This window comes from Meleagris gallopavo, chromosome Z (genome assembly GCF_000146605.3).
Source record: "Meleagris gallopavo isolate NT-WF06-2002-E0010 breed Aviagen turkey brand Nicholas breeding stock chromosome Z, Turkey_5.1, whole genome shotgun sequence".
Taxonomy (NCBI): domain Eukaryota; kingdom Metazoa; phylum Chordata; class Aves; order Galliformes; family Phasianidae; genus Meleagris; species Meleagris gallopavo.
The window spans coordinates 11002270-11013911 of NC_015041.2; the positions used below are offsets into that span (position 1 = coordinate 11002270).

Here is an 11642-nt window from a genome sequence, read left to right on the forward strand (position 1 = left end):
TGCAATGTGCTAGCAAGTAGGACACCTCAGAATACAGGCATATGTCATCAAATGCTTGAGGATACTTCTCCTTAATTCTGATTAACAAGACAAAACAAAAAAAACAAAACAAAATAAAAAACAAAACAAAACAAAAACAACAAACAAACAAACAGTTACAAGTACTGAGAGAAGGTTTCCACGATATTCTTCAAAACTGTACAATTAAGTGTTGAGTTTCATAATTAATGAACAAGAACTCTTCAGTAATAGGCATTATAAATTCTGGATCTGACAAAGAAAAATCAGATCAGACAGCACTGTGTCTTATGAAATTGGAAGAAACTTGCATTATAAAGATGAAATAGAATATTCTATACACCTTTCAGAATAGATATCTGAGATCACCAAGTCTCTACAACAGATACTGAAAAAGAACTGCAAAGAGGCATTCACATGTATTGCTATAAAAAGTACTAACAAGTAAACACAGAAAATATAATGTATATCTTATAAATAGGATGACCACTACTGAATTTTCTTCTAGCAGCTGTATGCCTGTTTTCAACACCAGCAGTCCAGAAGCCTAGTTTCTATTACAGTGTTTAGTCCATATATTTATATTCTATATTTTTACCATGACCTTCAAAAATGAATTAATGCCAGCAATAGTACCCTTCCTTCAAGCAGATTTGTGTTTCTGAATTAGTTATTTTGCCATTTTGGCTACTTAACTCAGATGGCAAAAAAATAACACAAGCAATTTGTTACTTTTTTTTTTTTTTTTTTTAAAAAAGATTCAAGACAAAATGGGTTATACAATGACAATGAAACATCATTGTTTCTGTACTCAGCACTGATGAGGCTGTGTTCAGTTCTGGGCCCCTCACTACAAGACAGACATCAAGGCCCTGGACTGCGTCCAGAGGAAGGGAAATGAAATTGGTGATTGGTCTGGAGCACAGATCTTTTGAGAAGCGGCTGAGGAAATTGGGATTGTTTATAGTCTGGAGAAGAGGAGGCTCGGAGGAGATTGTAGCGAGATGGGAATTATCCTGTTCTCCCAGGTAATTACTGACAGGATGAGATACATCAGGGCAGGCTCAGCTTGGACATCAGGAAAAAACTCTTCTCTGTAAAGAATGATAATACACTGGAAGAGACAGCCAAGGGAAGTGGTGGAGCCACTATTCAAGAAGCATGTTGACATGGTACTTAGGGACATAGTTCAGTGTGCACAGCAGTGATGGACTGATGGCTGGATTGGATGATCTTAGAGGTCTTTTCCAAACATAATAATTCTGTAATTCTATACTGTTATATTAGTGATTTGAAGAAGAATGTGAAGAGAAAGACAAAAACAGAGCAAATAATATTAAAAGATAAATTCTTTGCTTAGCTTTTACACTATGTTCAGCTATTTCCAATAACCCCCAATAGTTTCTGCTTGATGCTATCTTAAGAAGCAAGATCAAACTTTACCTCACAAAACTTAGAGAATATAAACAACTGAATGTTGATAAAACATCTGAACTGTATTTAACTTACGTCAGGAGTCCAGTTTCATGGCCCTTAGTTCCCACTGAACTACTCAAATTGATTACTAGACGTAAGACCTCTTTCCGGAGAAGTATTCTGCACACTGGCGTATCATCTGGGATTGATTTTACTCCTAAAAAAAACAAATGAATCAATTAGCAAATAAGCACTTTGATTGTGCTAATTTTACATCATGTAAGCCTTTTTTGAAATTCCGTATACACATACATGCACACACACATACAGATACTTCCATATATATTTTCAATGTTCTTGAATTCTCATTAAAACTTAAATAATTTTCAGGAAGCTTTTTTTAAAGATAAACTACCATTTCAAAAATTCGGAGAGACAACTGGAAAAAATGAAAACTAAACACAGACTCAATTGCAGCACTGCATCTATTACAAAAGCATGTTGCTGGCTGAGATACTACATAAGTTGTTACATTAATTCAAAATAGAAAGTGAATAAAAAACTGAAATGTCTCTCTTTAAAGAAAATCTGTGTTTTTTAAAAAAGATCTTTTACTTTTTTTCTACAGCATTATGTTAAAAAGAACAAAAAAGTCAACCTGATCACAATGTAAGATAGAGAGATGTTTAACTGCAAAAATCCATACAACCAAAGCAGAATTTTCAAATACATTTTCTTATCTGACATCATAATGGACAATAAATTGGGACTACCTCATTGATAAGGGCATCCAAAAGTGGTTTATTTTAAATAACAGACATAACTTTGTTCCAGTACATAAAAAAAAAATTACCATAGTATCTAAAAATACTGTAAGAACTATAGCTTCTAATAGTACTAAGCTTTCAAACTCACCTAGTACAAGCTCTGTACTCTTGGTGCTGCTGGCTGAACCGTGGGATACTGCATCACTACAGCCTGAAATTCCAGAAAATTTGGAGGAATGCACATCTAAGTGATTGTGTATGGTCTGCCCACACCAGTCAGTATATGGAATGTCTGAGAAATCTGACAGAAACAAAATGTTGCATCTTTGTTATTCATACTTTTCCTCACCTGATTCTTTTCAATGTTAAATATACAATACCCTAGCACACTTAGTATGGTAACTGCCAGCATAGAAACAAGTTGGAAATTGGATGCTGAATTTTGGACAAATTACATTCAAAATGTTTTTAAATCTTTTACATGTTTAAAAAGCTTTTAGAGATATCTAAAAAATATGCAAACAACTTGTCAGACTAAGGCCCCTAGAAATTGAGAAGACCAATGTCCACAGAAATACCATTAACTGCATAAAAAGTTTATTAATAAGAATTAATTTCAATAAGAAAAAAAATAAAGACCCATCACTTAAAGATGAATAAAATCCAGTATTCTCATTCAGTTTTATCACGCATCCCCACAAGGAACACAGACCTGTACGATTATATGAAGAGTTCACTTTGTTATTAGGCTGATAACCCAGAATTTGAATGCAGACACAATAAAGGCAGTTCTCATCTGTGTGCTCCTGTAATCCAGTATCCTCTGTGTTTTCTAAAAACTGAGAGGCATCTGAACGGCTGGTATTCATTATTTCTGTGAGACTGATCTGCTGTCGGAGCATCTGAAAAGGACTTTTGACAGCATCACTAGTGCCTGATGGAAGACCTGTAGATAAGCAGGTAACAGAAAAAGCAATACAACAAGACCATCAGTTAATACAACACAATTTTAATTAAATTTCTTATTCTAAAGCTAAGGGAGGATCTAGTAATTTTTTAGTTTTTTATTTTATTATTTTAAACCCCTAAAATCTGTTAAAATTCTAGAAATAAACATCAAGCATTAGCCCCACCTTACCAAACATAACACAGTAGTGCAAAAGACTGAATTAAATCTCTAAAATACACTGTAAGAAGGTATGCAGTTAACTCCAAAAAGTACATCCATAGAGAAAACTAACACCCTAACACGAATATGCTACAAATTTTCATAATATCAAACAAGATTAATACAAAATATCCAAATTATACGTTGTCTATGCACAAATAAAAACAGAAGCCATTTTAAGAACCTTGCTTGTCACATAAAGAAGGAAAAGGACAGTCTTTAGAGTTCTTCCTTGGATAGAATACATCAACAAATAAGTTATGAACCAAGTATACTGCAACTTAGCAAACCACAGCAACATTCCTTCAGGAAAAATCAGCATTATATATTACACTACAATCATGAAAGACAAGGAGTAAGTAGGATGTGTTTATTTGTCTCCTCAAGTGCTTGTAATAAAGTTCCAGTTATTGAGAAACAAGACAACAGCTATACTACACTAGTCTGGGACCAGTATCATTGTTTTTAACTGTCTTACTGAAAAAAAACCAACAACACACATTGATGCCCTACAAGTTGCGACTGCTCTTGAAAATGCTTTCCAGAACAAGTCAGGCATTTGTAAAGTAATGGCAATTCTTGTGTACCACGTCTCATCACACCCAATGATCAACTGTTACACAAACATCACAGAAAGATATTATTTACTTCTGAAATGAACATCTACCCCCTTTATTAGTTCCTATAAATTCATGTGTTAAGAGTAAAATTTCCACATAGCTTTCATATATATATATAAGCTTAAATATACATATATTTTATACACACACACAAACACACACATATATATAAGCTTAAATAGTGTTTTTTTTTAAATGCACTATCACTACCCATCATCAGTTAGCATTAGCTCATTATATTACAATGAACTGGTGGGTGGAGTTTACGCTGAAATTACACTACCTTTCCTTGTACTGGATTAAAAAAAAAATTGAATTAATCATCTACTATCCTAAAAACCAGAACATAGCTGTCAAAGCTCAACAACTAAAAATAACCTTTTCTGTAAACAGACAGAAAAACCCCCAAACAATTAAACCCAACCAACATACATACAAATAAAAACAGGAAGTTACAAAAGAGAAAAAATATACCTCCTGCCTCAGGTGCAAAAACTCTTGCTCCACGGTCATCAAATGGAGGTGTAGTTTTCTTCTGGAAATATGGGGTCTCTTTTACCTGGAACATTCAAGAGACAAACAAATTTTGCACAGGTGATAATTATACCCTAAGAAGAACAGATTTTGTGAAGATAACTACAACAGAAAGATCTAATAAGAGTACTAAAGACAAGCCAATGAAAACAAGAAAACAGATTTCTGTATAAACACTTATAAAGACTTAAAAACAGTCACTATGTGGAAAAAACATAGTGATGGCCTGTGAGATGTAGAGATGAAAGAGAAGAAATGAAGCAGCACAAATATACCATAAAGATCTTGAAGGAAAGAAAAACAAAGCAATCACACAAAGGAGAACAGAAAGGTAATACAGGAGATCATGCCTTTGCTTTAGTTATTTCTGACAAAGGAATGAGATTTTAAATGCAAAAGCTAAGTAAATTAAAGGTAAGAAAGCCACAGATTAATGTTTGATATAGATCATATCCTCTCTTTGATAATTACATAACAGATTACTAAACTATGTGATTTATCAGTGTGTTACACCGTAATGTGTTTTGACTAAGCAGATAGAGGAAGGCAACTGTAAGACACAGAGACAACCACAGAATCAAAGGAGTTGGAAGGGACCTCTACATATCAAGTCCAACACCTCACCAAAGCTACAGCAGGTTGCAGGCACAGATATCCAAGCCAGTCTTGAATATTTCCATAATACATTCCTTGAATGTGCAACATCCTGTTTACCTCCTTTCTGTAAATCTACTCTGTTCTGATGCAAATGTAACAATTCACTACCTTTCATTAAAAATGCAAATGAACCCATTTATATCATCACGTACATACCTGAAATATTTCATTGATATCCACTGGGAGAGCAAGGCCAATGTAATCATCAGAGCTTCCATACGTAGCATTAGAAACCATGGAGCGAACAGAGGAAGAACGCTGAAGTGTGTTTTGGTTAATAGGACTTAATAAATCTTCCTTATCTAATGAAGCATAACTTAAAGCTTTCATGAACCTGTAACAATAAAACAAATTGCAGTCTTAGTAAATCTGCCATCCTTGCACATTACAAATAAGAAGGGTCAGTCACAAAGACTACCCTAATCTTTCCTTCGTAGAACCCAGAGCTTGTTTCTTCTGTAACTACAGATTTGTTTCTGTTCTGCCTCATGTCACACTGCATTGCTTTGCAGTTCATAGGGAAAAATTTGTGATCTCTTTGGAAGCCCTAGGACATGGACTTGAAAAATAGTTGGATAAAGCTTTTGCTTAATTGGCTGCCAACCCCATATAAGCACAAGTTTTATTCAACTTAAATCTGAAAATATACAGCCCAGACACAAATCAGTGCAGATTTTGGCTTTTAAACTGCTAAAAGCCTCATATTTGAGTGCACTTTTCTGTACACAAAATGTACAGACAGAATGATTATTTATAAATTCAAATCTCAGGCACAATACTGCAAATGCAAAGATTGGACCTGCTAGGAACCAGAGATGGAACATTTTTTCTATACTCCAAGGGCATCTTGGTGTGGAAGAAGAATGTGCTCAACTGAAGAATACAAAGAACAAATGTGAAGCTGCACAGTGAGCAGTGCTGACTGTGACAAGCAATCTGAGGAAGAGAGTAACAGGTTGGAAAAATAAGACAGGAGATCAGAGGTTGAAGAACATGCCCTCAGTACTGCTATGAGTCTTGAAGATGAAAATCTCATTTGGCCACCTCTCATTTTATTTATAAAATTTTATTTTATTTCATTTAATTGAAATTATAAACCTACAAGTGCTTTCTTCAAGCAAAAGCAGATCTCTACAAAGTAAAATAAAACCTCCTATCATTCCACAACAGCTGCATAAGAGCTTATCTACTACGACAAGACTGCCTTATGCTTTCATCACTGTTCTTCCACAAAATGAAATTAAAGGAAAAAAAAAATATCCAAACCTAGAAAGTCTTATTTAGGTTTACGTAAAAAAACCTGAAAAGGTTAAGAAGATACAAGTGCTTAAAAAAATGCCAATTACTATGCAGAGCCGTAAAAATTATTACATTGCTGCCATAGCTTTGGCTTGGGTAGAATTAAGTGCTTTCGACATTTGATAGAAACATCAATGTCTCAGTTGCTGCTGAGCAGAGCCAAGGACAGCTTCTCATACTGCCCTGCCAGCGAGGGGTTGGGGCAATGCAGGGTGCTGGAAGGGAACAGAACCAGAACAGCTGACTAAACAAACCAAAGGGATGTTCCATACCATAAGTGTCATGCTGAGCAATAAAAGCTGAAGGAAAGAGGGAAAAAGGGGTGCGGGAATGTTTGGAGTGATGGCATTCATATTTGTGACAGCTGCTGCACATGTGGAGCCCTGGTGTCCAGGCAGTGGCTGAACGCCCACCTGCTGATGTGAAGGGGTCAATAAATTCCTCATTGTGTTTTGCTTACACTTGGGCTTCTGCTTTATCTGTGAACTGTCTTTAACTTATCCCTGAAGTTCTTGTACTTTTACTTAATTCTCTTCCCATTCCAGTTAGGGACAATAAGTGAGCATCCATGAGGTGCTGATTTGCCTGATGGTGTAACACTGTAACTGTATCACAGCCTAACCACAAAAACTGTGTTTGTTCACCAGAATCAATGCATTATTTAACACACAGTATGTGACTACACTAGACTGAAAGAGATCGAATGTAGTGATCTAGAAATTGTCCACATGAGCACAGCTTGATTCATGGCAGAAGTGTAAAGCATGGAGTAAAATAAAGCAGAAAATAATGATTAAGTATGGGAAAATGAATTTAGACAAGTTGATTTAATCCCTGACTCAGACACAAATATGATATTATTGATGAACAAATTGATTTTTTTTAATAAAAAAGACTTGCAAAATGAAATTTTCCACAAGAGTCTCCAAATGCTTTCAAAGTTTTAAATTTGATTTGCGCAGCAGCTGAATGATCCCGACATCAATTTAAAATTCTGATTTGAACAATTCTACATAATACTAAGAACAGAAGAAGGAAGGAAAGACTAAAAGGAAAATACTAAATGTGTTTGAAGAGTTACTGAAGACAAACAACACCTTCTGCATTATTTCCCTATTTGTAAGCAAAGGATAATATTTAGTATTTTGTCAATGGAGAACTGGTATGAAAATTTATCATTCAAACACTATAGCAAGAGTAGCAGAGAGACTCGAGGTAAGAGCTTCAAGAGTAAGAAGCTTCAAATGTGACAATGTGTTCTGAACATCAAAAGAGACACATTTCTCAGGAACAGGTTTTCTTAGAGTGCTCAGATTATTACACATCAGGAGCTAGTGTGTTAGTGAGCATTTGATTTTTTGAAACTGACATTCTGTCCTGGAAATAATTTCCTGTAATTGTTGTAGGTCTTTTGTTGTTGCTGTTGTTTAGATGGGCAACTGAGCTGCTAAGGATTGGAAGACTGTAACAAATTTATACTAAAATAAAAACAAACCATTGTGTTCTGATCACGTGAAATTTATGCAATGGCCATGCGAATGAAAGACTATGAGGACATCACTACTCTTCCTATATTGACAACTATTGACAAATTCTTACAAATGCTAATTACAGTAGTGGTAGAACTGCATTAAGTTTCAAGCCATACTTGAAAACCCAGATTAGTTAACAACTGCTGATTTTATTTCATAATAAAATGCTCTATAATTGCTTTCAATTTAAAATTACAGAAAAGTATAAACTGTAATCACTTGCCTCTGCTTATCCTGGAAAATCGTGCCTGTAGGTACTGGCAGGAGAGCATGGTAGGAGTTGAGATAAACACCTTAATATTTGTTGTTTGTCTTTAAAGATCGAGGTGGAAAATGCGTATCCATTATTTTGCAAAGCTAAAGAAATAAGCTTGTCTACCTTCTGACAGAACTGAACAGCTAAAAAGATCACCAAAGTCAACTGTCTGCTTGTTGGCCTCAGAAGACAAACAGGACAGAATATCTCTTCCCATTTTACTACTTAAAGAGCAGTTCAGGACAGCATATTTAACTGGAGGCAGTAACATATGCAGAAATTAAATAGACCAACCTCTCCAATTAATTGGTAACTAAGACAATCCAACAACCTTTCATAATATGCCAGTCTAGTTTTTAATTTTCTTAGATGAGCACTTCATTCACTGCAGTTCTATGTTAGGAATACTGTTAAGTATTACATTACATGCCGAGTCCCAAGATGGAAGTCCATCTCAGCAAGGCTTATTTTGCATATCAAATGCATGAATGCAAGGAATGGTGCAGCATGACTACAGCAACAATAGAATCTGTTAAGCCACTGATATTGCACTGACTTGTTCCTAGTTTACACAGGATACCAGTAACAGAGTGAAGAACAGCACTTTCTGTTTGCCAGGACGGTACGTCTTTACTGAATCATCCTCAGAATCATACTCAATCTACTTCTAACTTAACTGATCAAAGGTAACAAAACCCTTCTATAGCATTTATGCAGAATCTTCTGAAAATACCAACGTATTAATATTATTCATAATCAGGAGGAAAATTAGCAGTAACAAGCAGGCGGATATACACAAGCTGGTTGTGTGGAATACAATTGCTATTCTGTGCATTCAGGAGGTGACTAATGTAACTTCTCTCATTTCATTCCTGTGAGAAAGGATGTTTAGGAAAAACAAAAGATAGAACGTGTATTTTTCCTTCAAATGATTACTTGAAAATCCAACCCATTAGTTAAAAACAGATCTTAAAGGACAAAAATTTGAGAAGAAGAAAGTCCTTTAAGAGAAAGTTGTTAAGCACTGACTGTAGCTGTTGGAAACAGTGTCAGTGTTATGAGTTAGATATCTTATATAACTATCCAATTTGTTTTCAGGACGCCTAATATAATTCAAAAATAAAGGAGATAACACTGCAGTCTAAAAACAAGCCCAATGAGTAAAATCTTTGTTCTGGCTAGAAGCTAAATGCACACTAACATCAGTGGCAAGAGTTATTTCACCTCTGGTTCAATGTCACAATGAACTTGAGTATGTTGTTTTGGCAGGACATGCTGTCCTAAAACCTTACCAAGTGACATTAAGAAAATTATCTTCTGAAATACAGCTTTGACTGCATTGGCAATGTTACACGACTGCAACTTCAAACAAGTCATGTAATTGCACTTAAATCATGAGAGTCAAACAGAAAGCAAACACGATGGAAGTAAACTCCTTTGTTACCAACAGCATTTAAAAGACTGAGGACAGCTATGAAAGTTGGGCTTCTCCTAGAGCACTTACAAGTACTAGACTTCTCATTAGCTTATTACAATCCTAATATCAGTACTGAAGTACGCTGAAGGATGCTGTAACAACTGTCACTTTTAAGTGAAGTTGGAAAAAATATTCAATTGCTCTCTTAGCTTTGAAGAAAGAATAAATACAGAATAATCTCTTACCGGCTTGGGGTTAGCCGAGAATCCAGGCTACCAGACTTCATGGTAATAGTGTCAGTAAAAAGCACGTCCTTTGCTGGAGATGCTAAAGCTTCTGAATGAGACAGTGAAGGATGCATCCTCTGCTGCTGTAAGCGTTTTAGTGTAGCATAACCAAAGGCATCTCGAGAACTTGTGTAGCTGAAATTATAGTCAGCAAGACTTTTTATTGTAGCAAGAGAAGGAGCTTTAAGAGACTGGGCTCTCCGAGGAAGTGTATGAGAAGACCCTGGTGGTACCAGGGACACAGAGTTTGATTTTGAGAGAGGCAGATGGTTAGACTGTGGTGTTGAGCAGTGACTAGGTTTAACTGTTTTTGTGCTTACCACCGTACTCAAACTTCCACAGTCAGTGTCTACATTTGTAGTGTCCACACCTACAGTCTCTCTTGAAGGGCTAGAACTCATTGAACTTATGCCACTTGTTGTTGTATCTGTATTAAAACTTAAACTACGACTCTTGAAATGTGTTTGTGTAGTACCATCCCCTATTAGCCTTTCTCTGCTTGTGTTTTCTCGGTGAATTTCATTTCCAAGACCTTTTGGCAGCTTCAAATCATTTTCTCCAATACTTGGGGTGCTATCAGTATCCTCTTTTGTTGGAAGTAAACACATGGAAGTTTCTGTTGGTAAAGTCTGAATTTTTTGGAACTCTGAAAACAGGGTTGAATTCTTCTCCAGAAGGAAAGTCTAAGGAAGGCTCTGTTACGGTACGATTTCGCCTCAGGCTTGATTTACTGTCAGATGATGTCAGCTTTCCTCCTTTTGGATCACTGCTACTTCTGTGTTTTTTATTAGGTAGAGTAAGAGAGTTTAGAATGCGATTTTTCACAATTCTGCTAGATGAAAAAAAGGGAAAAGGACTACGGTCTTTCTCCTTTGAAGGACCAGGTCTGTCGTAAAATATTTGTTCTGCATCTTCTGTAATATCTAGGAAAAATGTACTAGTGGAAGTACTACCAAAACGATCATCTTCCATGATGAACATACCTGAAATCATGAGAAACTTGTTAATGAAAAAGGATATTCCTTCAATGTGCATCAAGTAAGTAATAAAAAAACAAGCTCCTGAACAAAGTTAAAATTGTTGTGTTGTTGGCTTATTTTCAATTGAACCTTTTTTTCTTCAGAACTTAGTATGGTGAATTAACTAACTTCAGGAATACCCATGCTAAAATTTTCTTTGCTTTAAAAGGAAAGCCACACTATCTTACTTCACTGCATACATCCAGCTACTAAGATTACATGTGGTACACTCCTTTAATGGTATCTAAATATGGTATATATCTGGATTCAAATTCAAAATATCAGTAACACTACAGACTAAATATAACGACGCTATGTGTGTATCTATTTACTTCTAGATATTCCTTTGAGGAAAAGCAAGTTAATGTACATCTAGAGCATGTACTTTTCTATAGAGTATTACATCAAGCTGCCAAGACTTGACTATGAATTACTAGCTTACCCTAATGTTAAAGTTTCTTACCTCTACATTAAATGTAATTCTGAAGTACTGCTTTCTTTCTTCTCACTTATTTATTTCTCTGAAAGCAGAATCACCTCCATGCTTTCACTCTTCTTCCTTGCTGATATCACTTATAAACTACTTACCTAACATCACCCTTGCAAAAGACTGAAACAACAAAACATTTGTTTCGCTCTCTGGTTTGAATTT

The 11642-nt window shown here is 35.4% G+C and overlaps 1 protein-coding gene across 1 annotated transcript in view; it reads right to left on the reverse strand.

Annotated features, from left to right (window-relative positions):
- The window catches only part of RICTOR (RPTOR independent companion of MTOR complex 2), a 48158-nt gene that overhangs the window by 3781 nt on the left and 32735 nt on the right, over positions 1 to 11642 (reverse strand). Inside the window, 8 exon segments of the mRNA XM_019610171.1 lie at positions 4 to 77; positions 1528 to 1651; positions 2350 to 2502; positions 2914 to 3147; positions 4464 to 4548; positions 5337 to 5514; positions 9930 to 10609; positions 10611 to 10954. Of these exon segments, the coding sequence (XP_019465716.1) occupies positions 4 to 77; positions 1528 to 1651; positions 2350 to 2502; positions 2914 to 3147; positions 4464 to 4548; positions 5337 to 5514; positions 9930 to 10609; positions 10611 to 10954 (1872 nt within the window).